This window comes from Sciurus vulgaris (assembly GCF_902686455.1).
Source record: "Sciurus vulgaris genome assembly, chromosome: 11".
NCBI classification, from domain to species: domain Eukaryota; kingdom Metazoa; phylum Chordata; class Mammalia; order Rodentia; family Sciuridae; genus Sciurus; species Sciurus vulgaris.
The window spans coordinates 99,340,765-99,361,919 of record NC_136472.1 but is presented as its reverse complement, the minus strand read 5'-3'; the positions used below and the strand labels follow the sequence as shown (position 1 = coordinate 99,361,919).

Genomic DNA, 21,155 nt, shown 5'->3' with positions numbered 1-21,155 from the left:
CTTGAATCCCACAGAGAGAAAAAATGAAAGTTATTCTTAGACTATAAGAATGTTTCAGTATGACTCTAAATATTAAAGGTTGTATTCTACATCAGCCACTGAATTTCTAATTATATTTCTGTGACTAGGTCCAGAAAACGCAAAGTATGGCTCCATTGTTAATATACAGTCTTTGGGATCTGAGTGCTCAAATTTTCTGTTTCTTCATCAATAAAATACAACAAAAATATTATCTACCTCAATTATGGAAATGAAACTATTATATAGCAGGTATTAGAATGGGATTAATAAATTGTAGTCTTGTATCAAATGGAGTTCTGCATTAGAGGAAAAAGTAAAAGCATATAGGCCCAAAACACTACCTTCATGACTAAAAAAGATAGCAGATTTTAATAGTTCTCTAGGTACACGGTCTTCCTAATATTAAATGCAAAGATTAAAAAGCTTAAGTTTTAACCACAATAGTGCTGAGCCAAAGAACATGCCACCCTAAACAAGGACTCCTTGAAGAAGAGCATTATGTCTACACCCAAAAGAAAAGCATAAAGAAGAGGCAGTATTAGGTCCTGGGTTCTTCAAAACCATACCCAAGTAAAAGAATTCATTCCCTGAGAAAGGAGTAAAGAAGCTAGAGAGAATTTAGGAGTCTCAACATTAGCAATCATCTCTCCACATACAAGTAAAACATGAATGGTAAATAAAAATTCCTATATAATAATATATTTAAAATACTTGGAAAATCACCTGAGACATAAATGTTCAGTAACATTTAGTTTTTTTTTTTTTGTTTTGTTTTTTTATTTTATTTTATTTTATTGTAAACAAATGGGATACATGTTGCCTCTCTCTTTGTACATGGCGCAAAGGCATACCATTTGTGTAATCATAAATCCACATACAATAATGTTGTTTGATTCATTCTGTTATTTTTTCCCCTTCCCCCCACCCCTCCCATCCCTCTTTATCCTCTATACAGTACTTTCTTCCTCCATACTTGCCCCCCTCCCTAACCCTAACTCTAACCCTAACACTAACCCTTCCCTCCCCCCCATTATGTGTCATCCTCCACTTATTAGCGATATCATTCGTCCCTTGTCTTTTTGAGATTGGCTTATCTCACTTAGCATGATATTCTCCAATTTCATCCATTTGCCTGCAAATGCCATAATTTTGTCATTCTTTATGGCTGAGTAATATTCCATTGTGTATATATACCACAGTTTCTTTATCCACTCGTCAATTGAAGGGCATCTAGGTTGGTTCCATAGTCTGGCTATTGTGAATTGAGCAGCTATGAACATTGATGTGGCTGTATCTCTGTAGTATGCTGATTTTAGATCCTTTGGGTATAGGCCAAGGAGTGGGATAGCTGGGTCAAATGGAGGGTCCATTCCAAGTTTTCTAAGGAATCTCCACACTGCTTTCCAGAGTGGCTGCACTAATTTGCAGCCCCACCAGCAATGTATGAGTGTACCTTTCTCCCCACATCCTCGCCAACACCTGTTGCTTGTATTTTTGATAATCGCCATTCTAATTGGGGTGAGATGGAATCTTAGGGTGGTTTTGATTTGCATTTCTCTTATTACTAGAGATGTTGAACATATTTTCCATATGTTTATTGATTGCTTGTACATCTTCTTCTGTGAAGTGTCTGTTCATTTCCTTAGCCCATTTGTCGATTGGATTATTTGTATTCTTGGTGTAGAGTTTTTTGAGTTCTTTATAGATTCTGGAGATTAGTGCTCTATCTGAAGTATGATTGGCAAAGATATTCTCCCACTCTGTAGGCTCTTTCTTCACATTACTGATAGTTTCCTTTGCTGAGAGAAAGCTTTTTAGTTTGAATCTATCCCAGTTATTGATTCTTGCTTTTATTTCTTGTGCTATGGGAGTCCTGTTGAGGAAGTCTGGTCCTAGCCCGACATGTTGAAGATCGGGACCTACTTTTTCTTCTATAATCTGCAGAGTCTCTGGTCTGATTCCAAGGTCCTTAATCCATTTTGAGTTGAGTTTTGTGCAGGGTGAGAGATATGGGTTTAGTTTCATTCTGTTGCATATGGATTTCCAATTCTCCCAGCACCAATTGTTGAAGAGGCTATCTTTTCTCCATTGCATATTTTTGGCACCTTTGTCTAGTATTAGAAAGTTGTATTTATTTGGGTTTGTGTCCGTGTCCTCTATTCTGTACCATTGATCTACCTGTCTATTTTGGTACCAGTACCATGCCGTCTTTGTTACTATTGCTTTGTAATAAAGTTGAAGTTCGGGTATTGCGATACCCCCTGCTTCATTTTTCCTGCGAAGGATTGCTTTAGCTATTCTGGGTTTCTTATTCTTCCAGATGAATTTCATGATTGCTTGCTCTATTTCTGTAAGGTACATCATTGGGATTTTAATTGGGATTGCATTGAATCTGTATAGCACTTTTGGAAGTATGGCCATTTTGACAATATTAATTCGGCCTATCCAAGAACATGGGAGATCTTTCCATCTTCTAAGGTTTTCTTCGATTTCTTTCTTTAGTGTTCTGTAGTTCTCATTGTAGAGGTCTTTTACCTCTTTTGTGAGATTGATTCCCAAGTATTTTATTTTTTTCGATGCTATGGTGAATGGGGTGATTTTCCTAATTTCTCTTTCTGAGGATTCCTCACTTATGTATAAAAATGCATTGGATTTATGAGCATTGATCTTGTAACCTGCCACTTTACTGAATTCACTTATGAGTTCTAACAGTTTTCTGGTGGAATTTCCTGGTTCCTCTAAGTATATAATCATATCATCCGCAAATAGGGATAGTTTGAGTTCTTCTTTTCCTATTCGTATTCCTTTAATTTCCTTGGTCTGTCTAATTGCTCTGGCTAGAGTCTCAAGAACGATATTGAATAGGAGTGGTGAAAAAGGGCATCCCTGCCTTGTTCCAGTTTTTAGGGGGAATGCTTTCAGTTTTTCACCATTTAGAATGATATTAGCCATGGGCTTAGCATAGATGGCGTTTACAATGTTAAGGAATGTTCCCACTATCCCTATTTTTTCTAGTGTTTTGAGCATGAAGATATTTATTGTTTAACCTACATTATCTTCTAATTTTTAGACACCTAAAATTATTTCATATATTTATGCATTTTATTTAAGTGAAACAAAATAAAGGTTTAAACTGAAATTTTAAGACATTTGTCTATAATATTTAATTTTGCAAAAATTTTTCAATTTATTCTAGATAATTGAGTCTATTCTATCATTTCATTTATACATCAAAGAGAGCATACTTAATTTTTTTTTTGGTGGGGGATGGAGGGGTACCAGGGATTAAACTCAGGGGCACTCAATCACTGAGCCTCGTCCCCAGCCCTATTTTTGGTATTTTATTTAGAGATAGGGCCTCACTGAGTTGCTTATGTCTTGCTTGAACTCAAGGCCCTCCTGGGCTGGGGAGATAGCTCAGTTGGTAGAGTGCTTCCCTTGCAAGCACAAGGTCCTGGGTTCGATCCCCAGTACCACCAAAAAAAAAAAAAAAAAAAGGTCCTCCTGCCTTGGTCTCCCGAACCATTGGGATTACGGGAGTGTGCCACCACTGCACTTTCATTTTTAACAACATTGTTCTTTCACTGTTTATTCACCTCTATTAAATGACAAAGCATGAAGTTTCTAGTTATACTTAACAATTAAACTATGGGGCATAGTTCATAATTTTTGCTATAAATTTGATAGAAGTCTATTTTGGACTTTAGTGCCTTACTGTGCTTGACCAGCACAGAAATGCTGAATGCAAAGAAATAATGATGGAGGCTAAAGCTTATTTGTTTATATTATAGTAAAAGAATCACATTGTTAAGGCTATCTCCTGATCATCATGCATATAAGCTATTTGAATATAAAGTTACTAAGGGAAAGGCATATAAATGTGCATCTTCAGTCATAATATTTCCTCTAATTATTCTTTTGTTACTTGTAAATGTATAGCTTTAAATTTAACCAAATAGGAAAAGAATAAAATCATTAAACCAAAAATCATTTTGTATTTATAATGGTATATATACTTGAACCTCTGATCAAAACATTTGAAAACATGGAGGAATTACAAAACTAAGCTTATAAAAAGACATTCGTTTTTGTTTATAGTTTCAAAAACTCTTATTGAGGGATAATGTACATTAGGTCAACCACAAAGTATATTTCAAATAAGTACCATGGTCCCAATCTATTTTAAAAGGGCTATTCAGATATTCTACTCTTGGTTTCTCATTTCAATAACAGTTAGCAATAGAAACGTAGTGTCTTTGTTCACTAAAAACAGAAAGCCATATTTCATGTATGATACTGACTTTCTTAAATGCTTCTCATTTGAACTGAAATTTCATTTGAATTTGATTGTCTTCACATTAAAGCATGAGTTTTTAGTAAGTTTTGATTTGGCTTTACATGTCTGAAGCATCCTATCAAAAATATTTTGAACATATGAAATCTTAAGAAATTTAAACCTACATATTCGCATCAGTTTTATTAGACCTTAATACAGCCACTTTTATTTCACATTTCTAAGCAAATAAACTATAACAGATGTAGTTGATATGTTCTGTATATACTTTACCTTTCCTATTCTATTTCCTTCTCATCCAACCTAGTCATTGTCCTAAATTTTGCAGTACATAATTGCTAAATATAAGTAAACATAAACAATAATATTGTTTTTCATGTTTTCAAACTGCATATAAAGGGTAAGATAAACTTTTTGAATATTAACAGTTACTAAGTGAAAGGCATATAAATGTGCCTTTACTATTTGCAAACTATTTTTTTTACTTCATCATTGATTTTAAGGTGTATTCATTTTGTTCTTTCATTTGTAACAGGGGTACAATATTTCATTTTATTAATAAATAACAAATTATTCATTTTCTGCTTTGAATATTTATGTAATTTCTAGTTGTTCACCATTACTGCAATAAACATTTTGGTTTGTGACTCTATGCACATTTGCTAGTTTCTCTGGGTACAGAGATGAAGCTGCTAGGTTGAAGGGTATATTCACTTTATTTTTTTTCCACATTTTTTATTGGTGCCTTATAGTCATACATGTTGATGGGATTTATTATTATATATTCATACATGTGCACAATATAACAAGACAATTTAGCCAATATCACTCCCTAGCACTTTCCTCCTCCCTCTCCACTTACCACCCCTTGGTCCCTTTCCTCCCTGATCTCCCTGTGATATTTATGGGATCCACCCCTTCCCTTGTTTTCCTTTTTCCTCTCTAGCTTCCACATATAAAACATATGACCCTTAACCTTCTGAGTTTGGCTTATTTCACTTAAAATGATGGGTCTCTAGTTCTATCCATTTTCCTGCAAATGACATAATTTCAGTCATTTTTATGGCTGAATAAAACTTCATTGTATTCATATATTCTTTTTTTAAAATTTTATTTGTCCTTATTAATTATACATGACTGTAGAATGTATTTTGACATGACACATATATGGAGGCAATTGTGGGCAGAATTAGAGATAAGGGTCCAATTTCATTATTCTACATATGAATAATCAATTATCCTGGCACCGTTGTAAAGGATCAGATAACTGTATCTGTGTGGGTTTGTCTCTGTGTCTGTTCTGTATCATTAATCTATGTATCTGTTTTTATGCCAGTACCATGCAGTTTTTGTTACTATAGCTCTGTAGTACAATTTTCAATCAGATATTGTGATACCTTCAGCATTGCTTTTTTAGCTTAAAATTGCTTTGACTATTCTGGGTCTTTCATGCTTTCAAATGAATTTTAGGACTTGTTTCTAGTTCTATAAGGAACTAGAAACCCTCTTGGTTAGATTTATTCCTTACATACTTTTTAAAAAGCCTTTTGGAAATGGAATTATTTTACTGATTTCTTTCTCAGCAGATTCGTTATTGATATATAGGAAAGTTATTGATTTTTGTATGTTGATTTTTTGTAACCTGCTACTTTGCCAAATTTGTTTATAACTCCATCATCAGTCTTTTGGTGGATTTTTATCTTCTAGGTATAGGATCATATCTGCAAACAGTGGTAATTTGACTTCTTCCTTTCCTATTTTATCCCTTTTATTTCCTTCTCTTGCTTAATTGCTCTGGTTAGAATTTCTAGCACTATATTAAATAGGAATGGTAAGAATGAGTGGACATCCTTGTCTTGTCTAAGACTTTAAAGGAAATGCCTTCGGTTTTTCTCTATTTACTATGAGGTTGGCTTTGGAATTCTCATATATAGCCTTTATGATGTTGAGGCAGGTTCCTTCTATGCCTTAGTTATCTTAGGTGTTTTTATCATGAATGGGTGCTGAATTTTGTTGAAGGCCTTCTCTGCATCTATTGAGATTACTAAATGATGGCCTTGTTTATGTGATGAATTACATTTATTTATTTATTATTTATTCCAATGCTTCTTAAATTTGTCTCTTCATGTTGTCCCAGAGTTCTTGTATATTCTGATTATGATTACTTGTCTGAATGTTCAAGGCTGGCCACTTTGTCTTCCAGGTCTGATATTCTGTCTTTAACATGGTCTGTTCTATTAAAGAGACTTTCAATTGAACATTTTATTTGATTTATTGTCTTTCATTTCCAAGATTTCAATGTTCTATCTAATTATTGAATTTTTCATTCATAGTCTGTGCTGACTTCCTTAATTGATTCTGCTGGTTTCCCATGTTCTCTTGGAATTTATTGATCACTTTAAAAATTATTCTTTGAATTCCTTATCTGGTATTTCATCAATATTTTGAAGGTGATTTGCTGGTGAGTTATGACCTGTAGGAGGTGTTGTGTTAGCTTGCTTTTTCATATTTCTTATATTCATGTGTTGGGTTTTAGGCACCTGTTGGGATTTTTCTTGCACTCTTATGTGTGGGCATTTTTAGGGTCCAGTCTTCACTTGCCAAAGTGTCCTAAGAGAGATCTGGATTGAGATTCTCCGCCCCCTTGTAGGTATAGTGTCCATAGGTTAGAGCTGGGGGCCCAGTCCTAGCCATTTCTACTTGGGGCCTGGTTGTTAGTTTGGGTTTTTGTCTCTCCTATTCTTTGCAGTAAAGTATAGCTGTAGATCGACCACCATTAATCTATGTGTGGAGCAAGGTATACCATCTTTTGGTTCAGTTCTCTTCAGCAGCAGTTTCTACCCTGTGAACTTGTAGTGCTCTTGTAGGTTCCCAGTACCTCACAGAACAATGGAAAACAAACAAGAGCAACAACCAATGCAAACAATGTATAGTATTAAACTAAATATTTGATTTCTATTATAACTTCTACAATGTTAATTGCCACAAAAAACAGAAATGGTAGGGCTAGCAACTGGCAACAGCAAAAACAAGTAACCATGTATTATATATGGTTTTAAATCAAACAATAGGTGTTAACTATGGAATGCACAGCAAAAGCATCAATGGTGGGGGCAGGCATTATATAAACCAATTAGTGCTAAAAGATGGTAAGAATACAGTTAATAGAAAAGAAAATGTGATAGAAAGGTAGAAAAGTTTACAATTTCAAAAGGTGAACAGAGACTGCAGAAGAGATGTAGGATGTGATAGTTATAAGGAAGGAGGAAAGAAAATAGAAGTAACAAAGGAAGAGTTGAAGACAGAATGGAATTTGGCTGTTAGCAGAAGAAAAGAGAAACAAGAGAAACCAGTAAATGAAAAACAATATAAAACCAAACCAAAATATACTAATCAAAAACCCTGAGCCTCAAAATATAAGGCAAGGGAAAAAAGAACTACAATTAAAATATTTTAAAAATGAGACAAAGAAACAAATACACATACACACACACACATACATATGTATACATATATATAATAGATATATATTATATATACAAATGTATATATGTCATATGTATATTATACACACACATACACACACACACATGTCCATGAACCAATCAGCACAGCAAAACACACAAAAATGAAAAAGAAAAAAGACTTTTAAAGAAAAATTACAGAATTGTTTCCACTAAGTTGGTCAAAATAGTTCAAGAATAGATGGCCACTATCTATAGCCAACTGTCTTTCTTTCCATTTCTTGAACTATACTGAGCACAAGAGCAAGGGCTGAGGGTTGTTAAACCCTTTCTCTTATTGTGCTGTTCACCAAGCTGCCAGTTACAGTGGACTAAGACTAAAGCTACTTCAAATAATAATCAGCTTTTTTTCTCCCCAGTATGAGGTAAGATGAGATGGGAAGTACTGTTAGTTGGAGTGTTGTCTGCAAAGACCAGATGGATGCCAAGGTTGGGCTGCTATAGAGTAAAGTTAGGAATTTTTAAAGTAGACTCAAACTAAATATGAACACAATTAACCTTTGCATGATTCAGTTCTTTATGTAATTTTCCTTTTCTCAAATTATGTGGTAATGATTTAGATGCAGATTTTTAATAGCATATAAGTAGATTTTTTTGAATTTTATATTATAAGCTATTTCATGCTAACTTTTAAATTTGATTGTATTATATAGGTAATACAATCTATCTTTGCTGGTATTACAACTATAAAGATAGATGACTTTGAGATAGGGATTTCATATTCTCAAACAGAAGAATATCTAAAATTAGTACCTTAATTTGCAGCTTTGCTTCTTGAAGTCGGCCTTTCCATGAGGCTACAAATTTAAGACTATCCACAGAATGACCCATTGCCCTAAAAAAGTAAAGCATCAAAAGTCACAGTTATCAGGGGAATTGGGGGTATAGTTCAGGGATAGTGTATTTAGCATGTGTGAGTCCCAAGGTTCAATCCCTAGAACCAACTCCCAACCCCAAATACTCAGGGAATTAATAAGTAACAGAAGATAGTCTTATTATTTTAAACTGAAATATTTACAATGTGCAAATTAAGATGTCTTATGAGTAATATCTCAGATTTTATACCCATGTTTTAAAATTTAACTGTTTCTATATCAGTCTTTCTTTAAGGTTATGAATTCCTTAAGTACATGGCATTTCATTTTTATATCCTCCATTTGGACTACTGCCCAAAATAAGTGTTCAATGAATGCTTATTAGCAAAACTAAAATATTAATATTTATATTATCTTGAGGCAGTACAAACTGAAATCTCCCCGAGTAACTAAGCAACTGTTTATTCAATATATTTTTAGTACTATTTGTGGTATTTCATTACATTCTAACTTGTTAAAAATTTATAAGTAATCAGAATCTGGTACGAAAATCAACTTGATCTTAACTATAAGGTCCTTTTCTCCACCATGAAGGCTAGTCACTGTTGGTCAGCAGAATTTTTTATAAAGATTAAATGTTTTCATGCAGTCCAAAATGGTAGCCATATTTAGATATCAAGCATTTTGAATGTGGCTAATGTGAGAGAAAATAATTTTTTAGTCTTAACTTTAAATTGTTTAAATTTCCATGTGACATGTGAAATGTAAATTTTAAATAACTTCATAATGGACAAGTCTAGATAAATGACTAAATTTTTAAGTGAAATTTCACCTTTTTCAATTCTAATAAATACATAATTAAAAGCAATCATTTTTTTAAACTTAAAGAGTTTTAAAAAATAAAGTATTAAGAGAATAACATAACTATGGTTTTCAACAATAAATTTCTCAAAAAATTTGATAATATTAAAATTATGAATTTAATAATATCAAGGCAATGTGATCAGAACTAACTAAAACAAAATCTACCCTCAGGAACAAGTAGGTAAAGCATTTTACTTTTAATTACCTTGCAGTTTCCTGGCGAAGAGCATTAAGAAATGTGTCTGGATGGAAGAGTTCTGATAGATCAAGTGTGTCAGAAAGAAGGGTCTGCTTTTCAGCTTTATCTACCCAGTTCTAGAGGAGAAGGGAGGAAATAAATATATACATATATTCTTAAAAATCAGTTAAAGAATTATGCATAAATCATTTTCAATGAGACAGTCATGCAGTTTCCAAATTCTCTGAAATGGTGTCTAGAAAAAAAATAGAATTTTGACTTTATATAGTAAAGCCTAACATAGTAATTTGACATAATATCCATCCTTGTAAAGTCTTTTGCTAGTAAAAATCTAAAAATTTCTTTTTAAATTTTTTTTATTTTTACAGACTGCATTTTGATTCATTGTACACAAATGGGGTACAATTTTTCATTTCTATGGTTGTACACAATGTAGAGTCATACTGTTCGTGTAATCATACATGTAGAGTAATAGTCTGTCTCATTCCATCATCTCCATACCCCTCCCCCTTCCCCCCCTCTCATTTTCCTCTACATAATCCAAAGTTCCTCCTTTCCTCTCTTACCCCCCACCTCCCAACCAACATTATGTATCATCATCTACTTATCAGGGAAGACATTTAGCCTTTGTTTCTTTTGGATTGGCTTATTTCACTTAGCACGATATTCTCCAGCTCCATCCATTTACTTGCAAATGCCATATTATTTTTTCTTTATGGCTGAATAATATTCCACGGAGTATGTATACCACAGTTTCTTTATTGTTTAAATGTTGAAGGGCATCTAGGTTGGTTTCACAATCTAGCTATTGTGAATTAAGTTGCTATAAATATTGATGTGGCTGTGTTACTGTAGTATGCTGATTTTAAGTCCTTTGTGAAAATTAATTTTATATATAGAAGTATATATTTATGTATATGAGAATATATATATTTCAGTTTGGGCCACCACTTCTACTGATGACTTATTTCTTGAGTATGCTCAGTAGACATTGAGCATTCAGGTCTGTAAGAGTCCTCAGGATCTTTATGTTTTGACATTACAAACTGAATTAGAGTTGCAGTTCCAGATCCAGATTTGATAGTAAATTTATTACCTTTTGAATCAAGCATTAAAGTGGAAGGTAATGTCCAAGAATAATTCTTTTTTCAATGGGTATTTTAAAGTAGTCTTTTCTATTTATCTGCCATTTTATAAAACATTCTATACAGTTACCTGCAATAGTACACATCAGCATAGAGAATGTTTGACAGTTTCTTTATCCAGTCATCTGTTGAAGGGCATCTAGGTTGGTTTCACAATCTAGCTATTGTGAATTGAGCTGCTATAAACATGATGTGGCTTCGTTACTGTAGTATGCTAATTTTAAGTCCTTTGGGTAGAAACCAAGGAGTAAGATGAATGGATAAAGAAACTGTGGTATACATACACAATGGAATATTATTCAGCCATAATAAAATTATGCAGTTGCAGATAAATGAATGGAATTGGAGAATATCATGCTAAGTGAAATAAGCCAATCCCAAAAAAACAATGGCCAAATGTTTTCCCTCATAAGATGATGATGATATATAAATGGGGTGGGGAGGTGGAGGGTGAGAGAAGAACGGAGGAACATTATATTATGTAGAGGGAAATGGGAGTGAGGGGAGGTATGAAAAATGGTAAAATGAGACAGAGGTCATTACCCTATGTACATGCATGATTACATGAATGGTATGAATCTGCATTGTGCACAACCATAGAAATGAAATGATGTACCCCATTTGTGTACAATGAATCAAAATGCATTCTGTTAAAAATTTTTTTAAAAGTATGTTTGAAAATAGTTTTAAAAATATGTTTAAAAAGTATGTTTTAAAAAGTATAGTTTTTAAATTGTCACTTGGAACCAATGACAAAAATAAAGTCTCTGTAACACAAATGCTTTTCATGTATTAACCAATTTTATGCTTACCACAAACCTGCAGGTTAGCATCCCCTCTTTACAATGAAGAATTAGAGGTACAGTGAGGTTAAAGGTCTTGTCCAAAGTCTGTTAGCAGGTGTTGGAGCCAGGGAAAAAACTCAGTGATTAAGTGATTTGTTTCTCCATAATATTTCCTGCAGGTGCTAAGATGCCTCAATAGAAGGCATACAGCTATCTGAATCTATTATTTTGGCTGGTATAAAGAAATAGTACTATAATCAAATCAGCTATTAAAAAACTTTCAAAATTCTCTTTTATGTATTAATCATTTTATATGATTTCTAAGCCATCCAGAAAAAAATCTCTTTACTTAACTTATTACTGTTTTAGGAAGGATGTGTCTGTGTAATATAACAGCCTATTCTCTACCTAAGCATTTACATCTCTGAGCTAGGAAGAGAATAAAAGAAATTAAAATCTGTAATACTACTGTGTTTGCATTAATATCTTAAAGTATTTAACAAATACTCAAATCCTGTAGCAAACATGTTCCTATGTCCTTCTTACCAAGAGATAATGTATTGATTTATTTAAGTAGAAAAGATGTTAAAATGAGATCTCCTTAACAAAGTATCATTCTTTCTCTCAGATGTTATCATTTCCATTTCACAAAATATTCTCAATTATAAAATTTTTAATTATATACATTTTTATTCCCTGACATCATTTTCATTAGCTAAACACAGTTAACAAATTATGCTTATATTACCCTATTGTTATTTTAAAATAAAAATATTTCTAATTATCCCTTTATTAAATAAATGCCTTAGAATTTATTTTGAATTCAAATAACCCTAAAAGAATTGTTGCCAGAAGTGGATGTACATTATTTTCAAACTCGTTAGAAACATGAGTATGACTGGCTTATTTCAGTTAGCATGATATTCTCTAATTCCATCCATTTCTCTGCAAATGCCATAGTATTATTACACAAATGGTATGAATCTACATCGTGTACAACCATAGAAACAAAAAGTTGTACCCCATTTGTGTGCATAAATCAAAATGCAGTCTGTAAAAATAAAAATTAAAAAAAATAAGAGTGTGGCTGATAATCAGATGTTCACTACATTAATGTTTGGCTTAATAACATTAATCAAGGATGGCAAGTATCTTTGGTAAAAGTTTTAATCTGTAAAAATAACTGGTTAGTCTGTTAAGCTTAAAGGTAGATTAACACCAAAGTATTATTTGATAAGATAAAATTTAACAAAGATTCTTTTAATGTATGTCATAGCTTTGAACAGCAAACTTCATGGTGAAGAAACACTTTTTTATATTTAAAACTACAATTATGAGAGGGAGGAGGTTATAAAAATGGTGGAATGAGACAGACAACATTACCCTATGTACATGTATGATTACATGAATGGTATGAATCTACATCGTATACAACCATAGAAATGAAATGATGTAGCCCATTTGTGTACAATGTATCAAAATGCAGTCTGTAAAAAATTCAAAGATATATAAAAAAAGAAAAAAATAAAATATTGGCAGGATTAGAAAAAAAATTAAAATAACTATAGGCATTCATCAACATTTTTTTAGCTTTGCGAAGATATGTTTTTTAAAAACTTTATGAATAAAGGGAGTTTATTTAGCTCATGGAAAAAAAAAAAAAAACTACAATTATGGCCAGGCACTGCATGCATATCTGTAATGCCATGGACTCTGGAAGCTGAGGTGCAAGGATTGCAAGTTTCAGATTACTTGGGTGGTCCTGCAACAAAGGGAGACCCTGTCTCAAAATAACAAAGAGTTGGGGACACAGCTCAGTGATAAAGCATTCCTAGGTTCATTCCCTAATGCCAAACAACAACAAAAATTCAGACTTCTAAGAATGGAAATAAAGAAGGAAGATTTTTAATAGGAAATATGCACACACAAACTGGGCTTGGACAAAGTACAGGCATATTATTAGCTGGAATATGTTTTTAGTAAATGTTTTCTCTTTACTCTTAGGTCATGTCCCTTTTATTCAGTGATCCTTTTCTTGGAATGTAATTTAAATAAGAAATTATTGTATATGACATGTTTATTTAAAACTATATTAATATCAAGATATCAGAAGAATAAATGCAATAGAAACCAGTTGATTAAATCATGGTATATAATATAACAAAAAATTCCACAGCCAATGAAAACTGGTGGAGAATATTTAATGACATAGAAAACTGTTCTTAATCTAATATTTATTAGAATGTTAAATATATACATAGTAAGAACTTTTTATGTAAAAGCATTATTTGAATACTTCAAAAAAATATCAGAAGGTATATTTTCAGCAAGTCTGATTTTTACCCTACTAATGATTATCTTCAATTCACATGCAAATAGCAATAATATAGTTTAAAATGCAATGCATTAAAATAAACAGGTGCCATTTTATTTTAAGGTACTGTGTTCCTTGTAAAAGGTGTTTAATGCCAACAAGTAATTTGGACAATACTTTTCTCAATGTGCCAACTTTTATATTCATCTTTTCTTTCAAATTATTTAATACAAGTTTGGAGACTTAAGAACCTAAAAACAAATTCATCTAGAACTAAGCTGTAATTTATTCAGAATAAAATTAATTACCACCATTGTTCTGACTGCAGTAAACAAAACATTAAAAGTTACTAGCATGTGAATAACCTGTATATTAATAGGTTTCTCAAATCTTTGGATGAATAGATGTAAAACACTGTAGTTCATTAGCAAGACAGATTACCAAGAATTATTATGGAATTAAAATCTCAGAATTGATAATTAAAGATACTAAGACATTTCTTGCTAAAGTGTGTTGTACCAACTTCAAGGAATAGTATATATATTACTAGATCTTGAGGAGGTTTTTTAGTCAAAGTTAATCCTAAACCCAAACCTTGATTTATATATATCATCATTTAAATCTTGTACATTAGGTTTGCTAATTACATTATGGTTTGGATGTGAGATGTTCCCCCAAAGCTCATGTGTGAGACAATGCAGGAAGGTTCAGAGGATAAATGATTGGGTTTTGAGAGTCTTAATCCAATCAGTGATTTAATTCCCTGATAGGGATTAACTGAATGGTAACTGAAGTGGTAGGGTGTGCCTGGAGGAGGTGGGAATTGGGGCCCGCTTTCAGCATACATTTGTATCTGTTGGGTGGAGTCTCTCTCTCTCTGCTTCCTGATGATGCAAGCTGCTTCCCTCTGCCACACTCTTACACCACATTCAGCCTCACTTCCAGCCCCAAGGAATGGAGCCAGCCTTCTATGAACTAAGACCTCTGAACTGTGAGCCCTCAAATAAACTTTTTCTCCTCTATAATTGTGTTGGTCAGATTACTCAGACAGTCACAGCAGCAAAATAGCTGACTAAAACACATTATTAACCACAGGATAAAAGAGGAGTTTATTTTAGGTTTTGAGAAAAAGATGTAATATCTGGAATTCAAGATAACAAGAATGAGTTGGGTTAGCTCCCTGTAGTTTTAGTCATTTTTAACTATGTAATCCTTAAAAAAAAATTTTCTTGCCCCATGTACTACATATTAAGGTTACTTTGCCTACTAATTTTAGAGAACTATACTAAAGTGTGCTGACCATATGACTATAAACAGTTATTAATGTTCTGTAATCACACTGACTTTAATTCTTCACTGTATCTCTCAACATTTAATGTGTTGTGTACTAACTTTATTCATTCAATTAATTTCCAACTTTCTTTTTGGTGTCTTGTTTGACTCTGGGTTATTTAAAGTGTGTATTTAATTTCCAAATTCTTCAGAATTTTCATAGATCTTTGTTATTGATTTCAAACTTCATTCTATAACGGAAAGTAAGAGAACTTTGTGTGGTTTAAATTCTATTAGATTTATTGAGACTCATTCTGTGGCTTAGTATATGACTGACCTTTGTAAATGTTCTGTGTGCATTTGAAAATAATGTATATGCTAATGGTACTGGATAATGTTCTATAGATATCTATTAGGTTAACAGGGTTTTTCAAGTCTTTTATATCCTTACTGATTTTCTAGCATCTCAATTATTGAGACAGATGTATTAAAATATCTAACTTTAATTCTACAATGTTTCTCTTTGCAGTTCTATCAGTTGTTTTACACATCTAATAACATTTTCAAACTACATGATGCAAAGTTTAGTATTGCTATATCCTTTTGATGATTGATCACTTTATCATTATAAGATAACCATTATCATTTGTTTATATTCTTTGCTGCAAAACTATTTTGACTGATAATATAGCAAGTTAGCTTTTTTTGGTTAGTATAAATACAGTGTCTCTTTTTCCATTCTTTTACTTTTAAACTATTAGTTGTTATACTTAAAAGTGCAATGCCCTGATGCCATCATAGTTGGTCTTGTTTTATCCACACTGACAATATTTGGCTCTAAATAGTGACTTAAATATATATCTAAATTTGTAAAAATGCTACTTCAGTGACTTAATGGTTTAATATTACTGAGGGGAAAGACGAACTTGTAAAATGCTATTTTTTTATAGGAAAACATTTCAGGGTTTTAGACTAAGCAAAGTAGAATTTGATGAGCAAAAATATGGCTTCACTTTGGTTTTTGATGGAACTTAAAATATTTTTTTCAAAGAAGGTCAGAGAATTAAATTCATTTCTTACCTAAAATATGTTGTTTATATTATTGGTAAATTCTACTTTTAAATTTAACCATGTTTTAGACCTGTGTGAAAAAAATCAGGAATAATTTCTACATATAATAATCACCACATCTATGGGAAACATTTGAATATAAAATTCAGTGTACGACATGGTATGAATAAAGAGTTTGGCTTATTCACTATATGCTTGAATTTAAGGCAATTTTTATCCTTTAAAAAAATGGGGCAAGATAGACAAGCTTCTTCTGGGGGGAGATAGACAAGCCAGTATTTCATTGTTGAAATGTGAAGTAGACACTTTGAAGACCAAAGGCAACTACATATATAAATTTTAAGAATTACCCTTCCATGCCAACCCCTGTATATAGTCTCAAATTACCCAGAGTGAACCCATCTCACAGAAGCCAAGGCCCTTACAATAGCACACAAAGACTACACTGTCTGCCCCTGTGCTTATTCCAAACCCCTCTCTGTGCTACCATATCTACCTTAACCTCTGTCTTCTCTGACAACCTTTTGTTCAGTCACCATGATCTCCTTTTCTCAAAACACTCTTCTGCCTCAGCATGTTTCACTTGCTATTCCCTCTGCCTGAAACTTCACTACCACATACCTATTTGCATGGTTATTCCCTTCCCTCCTTCAGGTCTCTATTCAAATATCTTTACCTTGGAAATGTCTTTCCTAATGTTACCAGTTTAATGTGACTAATTTTTATACACTTTACCTTTATTAAATCTAGAGTGCCACATGCTATTAATAGGAATTAAGAAACAGAGAAAAAAAATTTCTAAGGACTTCACTGTGTTGATTTCTGGGGAGTTTTCAAAATAAAACTTCAAAGAAATCCAAGTGTTCTTTTAACCATTTTTATACTTTTAGGAAATTAATTTTAACCAAATTGGTTCTTGGGAGGGGCTTTAATATTATGGACTTACAAAGAAATTTTGATGTTCCAGGCATTTCTCATCTTCTTCAGATTAAAAGAGAATGCTGAAATCTCTCACTGCTCTACCATGCCCTCTCCCACTGAGGAGAGTTCTTTTGAAGACTGAATATGATTTTGTAAACATTTACATTTCCTTACTAAGGTACAGAAATAATTTTGACATGTAACCTTGTTTAATGGTATTTTAACTTCTAATCATTCTGTTGAATATGAATACCTGTATTGGCAGTAGATTTGCAGCCACAGAAAAATGGAATACTATTTTCCTCTGGGATATTTTTTAGTGAGAGTTTTAAGTTAACTAGGAAATTTTCCCATATGCTAATTTATGAACAGAAAATGATTTTGGTAAATGATATTATGGGAAAATATACAAACATTCACTCCAGTGGAAAACATTATAGATACAATATATAGTAAGCTCCCTTCCTGATTTACTATTACCTTTAAAATTAATATCCTAATTTTTCTATAGAAAGTTATTTCTTTCTGATTGAACCACTTATTAGAGTAAGTATAGAACTTGCCACCATGCAGGTAGAAAAGAAAAATGTTTCACAAGTGTTTCAGATTCCAAAAATAACCTGCTATGTGTTAATCAGTCTTCAAAATTTTGTTTCTTGTATCTTAAAAGAATAAGGTTTCTACTCTGTTTATGAGGAAATTGCACATAATGCAAAATAATTCTAATATTTTGGGTCCTGCCTTATTGATTTTTATTTGGACATCAAAAAGAAAAATATTTGGAAAAATATTTGATAAAAATTGAAAAAACGCTGGGCGTGGTGACACATACCTGTAATCCCAGCAGTTTGGAAGACTGAAGTAGGAGTTCAAAGCCAGCCTCAGCAACTTAGTGAGGCCCTAAAAAACCCATAGACCTTGTCTCTAAATAAAATATAAAAAAGGGCTGGACATGTGGGTCTGTGGTTAAGTGCCCCTGGTGGTTCAATCCCCAGTACCAAAATTTTTTTTAAAAAAGTAGTAAAAGAGAAACACACAAACATAAAAATAAAATCAGAAAACCTTACCCAAATTGGTTTCTACCAGAAACAAAACATCAGTAATTAAAAAAGTACTCATGAAATGTAAAGGATTTCTCACTGCTTAAAACCAACAAACACTTAGCTATTGTAATTCTTTAGGTCTGGCCATATGGTCCAGTAAAAAATAGATTCTGGAAAAAATACCTACTGTTATGAATTTCATTAACAGCAAGATGGATAACTAGAAGACTTCTAACTGTATAAATTGCAACTATTCTAATTTAAAAACCTTAGACATTTTTTGATGAGGTTTCTGTGATGATCCCTGATGCTATGTAGCTGACTGAAAAAACGAACTGTACAAAAAAGACTCTGAGGGAGACTAGCCTTCAGAGCTGTCTCAGATGGACTAATTTTTGCAAGTTTGTTTAACTTTATTAACTTAATAAACATGGTCTTGTCTATGTGGGAGCAGAATATACCTAAACTTTTAAAAGGGAAGCCTAACTCTTCCTCTACCCTTAATATACTCACCTATTAGAATACTAAAAAGTTCATTCAAACATAATTTTTAAAAAATTCGAATTATAAGGTTCAATATTCTGCATCAAGTAATACTATGGGGGAATGGTACTAGAGATTGAACCTAGGGATGCTCTACTACTAAGGAACACCTCCATCTTTTTTTAAATTTTGAGACAGGTTCTCTAACTTGCCAAGGCTAGCTTTGAACTTGAGATCTTTGGAGTGGCTGGGATTACAGACCTATGCTACTCCTCCCAGCTCTAAGTACATTCTTCAGTAGACCTTTGTGATGTTTTTTTACTAAATGTGAATGAATAATATTTCATGACTAGATTTCTTTACTGATGGTCTCTCCTGACCTTTCCAAAGACAGGAATGAGTTAAAGTTACATGGCTAAACCCATAGAGTATTCATACAGAACCTGAATCATTGTAATAGGATCATTAGAAGTGGCTTCTGGGCATAGTACTTAATTTTGGGGTGGTAAGCCAGGGATTTATATTATCTACATATTTATAGAACCTTGGTTAATGGTCAATTATAATTTATTTTATGAATGGCTCACACTACAATGTAAGGTCAATCCTTCCAAATGAGCACTGGGACCTGTTTCATCTTGCCTTTCAAAGAACTTTACTCCTAAAATTATTTCCTTTTTTTCACTTTTATTGGACTCTAAAAACAAATCCACAGCTCCCCTACTTTTATCACATCTATCACCCTATTTATCTGTACAAGGAAGTATCACAACACACAAAAGAAGAAGAAAAAGGTCTATACTTGCTATCTCATCATTGCTCTTTATTCTCTATGCTCTTTATTCTCATATGACCAGGCTTTCATTTTTCTGTTCTTCACAAAATGACATTACCAGTGTCATCCACATTGCCAAATATAATGATATTTCTCTAATCTTACCTACAGAATTTGACATAGTTGATGATTTTGACCTTTTTAAAACCCTTTCTTTCTTGACTTCCTGATCACTGCAGCCTCCCAAGCTTTCTTCTGTATTTTTGACTATTACCACTTAGTCTCAATAATTTCCTCCTTTTTTTGGGACATCATATTAGAGTGAAGTAGGGTCAAATATTGGCCACACCTATAGTTTTAAAGACCATCTCATTATGCTCCTGACTGCCAATTTATTTCTTACTCCAACCTCTTATTAATTCTTTATTACTTCCACAAATGTTTTTGAATTTAATATATTCAAATCAGAAATATTAATTTGCAAGACCACTTCCATCCTAAGAAATACACTCTATTATTGCATCCTCAACTCAGCAAATCATTCAACCAATTGCTCAGGTCAAAACGTTGAAATTGTTTGACACCTCTCTCTCATGCCCCGGAGCCAAATGTATAGGTCTAATATAAAAATCTTAGTACTTTTCTACTTCCATAGCCACCATCCTAGTGCATAAAACATAACAACTTCATTTGGATTATGTAGTAATCTCTTAACTGCTCAGTCTGCTGTAATTCATCCCCTATGGTCAATTCACACAACGCCAGAATATTAGTTTTATCTCCTGCTCTCAATCATCCCCTGGCTTCTCATGCACTCAGAATTTAAAGTCCTTACCAAGCCTCCATGGATCTATGTTACAGTCCCTGGTAACCCGTCCAACCTCATTTCTAGTAGCATTCTCTTTATGTACATCCTTTAGTCACAATGGCTTCCTTGTTTTCCATTGAACAGGCAAAGCATATTTCCTATCTCTGTGATTTCATGTTCACTGGTCCCCTCTGCCAATGGTTTGGTGTTTTGTTTTTTCACCCCCCTCAGATACCTTCATAGTTTGCTCTCTTCATTCCACTCTCTTTAAATATTACTTCCTAGCAGAGGTCTTCCATGACAACTCATACCCTTAGTCCACATCATTTATTTTTAGTATTCTGATATTTATTAAAATTCAGTTTTAGTATTTAATCTATTATTTGTCTTTTTACCTTCTACCAACATATTGTTCTGACACTCTAGAAATAAACAATATCAATATTTATCTAAGCTTAAGAGCATCCATGTTAGTAATGCCAGCAAGGCATGACATTTAGATTTATTTGAAATATTACATTATTGGTTATAATACATATATAGGCATTTTATATACCATGTAAAGGGAAAATAATCTTTATATGCTTTATAGGTTGAAGTTTTCTTAATCTGAAATATAAATACTTATTACAATAGTAAAATTTCAAACATTGAAAAATTAATTTTATGTAAATGAGGAATTTAGAGTCCAATAAATAGAGAAATAGACTGAAAATACAAATATTAAGAGAATATACTAGCTTGGTAAGTATAAGGAATAACATTGGAAGCATTTTAGTCACGAAATATAAAAAAACTAACTATATATTTTATAAATCTAT

General features: G+C 32.6%; 1 protein-coding gene across 4 annotated transcripts in view; it reads right to left on the bottom strand.

Moving 5' to 3' along the window:
• DYNC2H1 (dynein cytoplasmic 2 heavy chain 1) overlaps nucleotides 1–21,155 on the bottom strand; it is a 344,715-nt gene that overhangs the window by 18,702 nt on the left and 304,858 nt on the right. For all 4 annotated transcript variants that reach the window (XM_079101898.1, XM_079101901.1, XM_079101899.1 and 1 more), the window contains 2 exons: nucleotides 9,724–9,833; nucleotides 8,593–8,674 (listed from right to left, as the gene is read on the bottom strand). In XM_079101898.1, coding sequence (XP_078958024.1) covers nucleotides 8,593–8,674; nucleotides 9,724–9,833 — 192 coding nt within the window. The remainder of the gene's footprint in view (nucleotides 1–8,592; nucleotides 8,675–9,723; nucleotides 9,834–21,155) is intronic.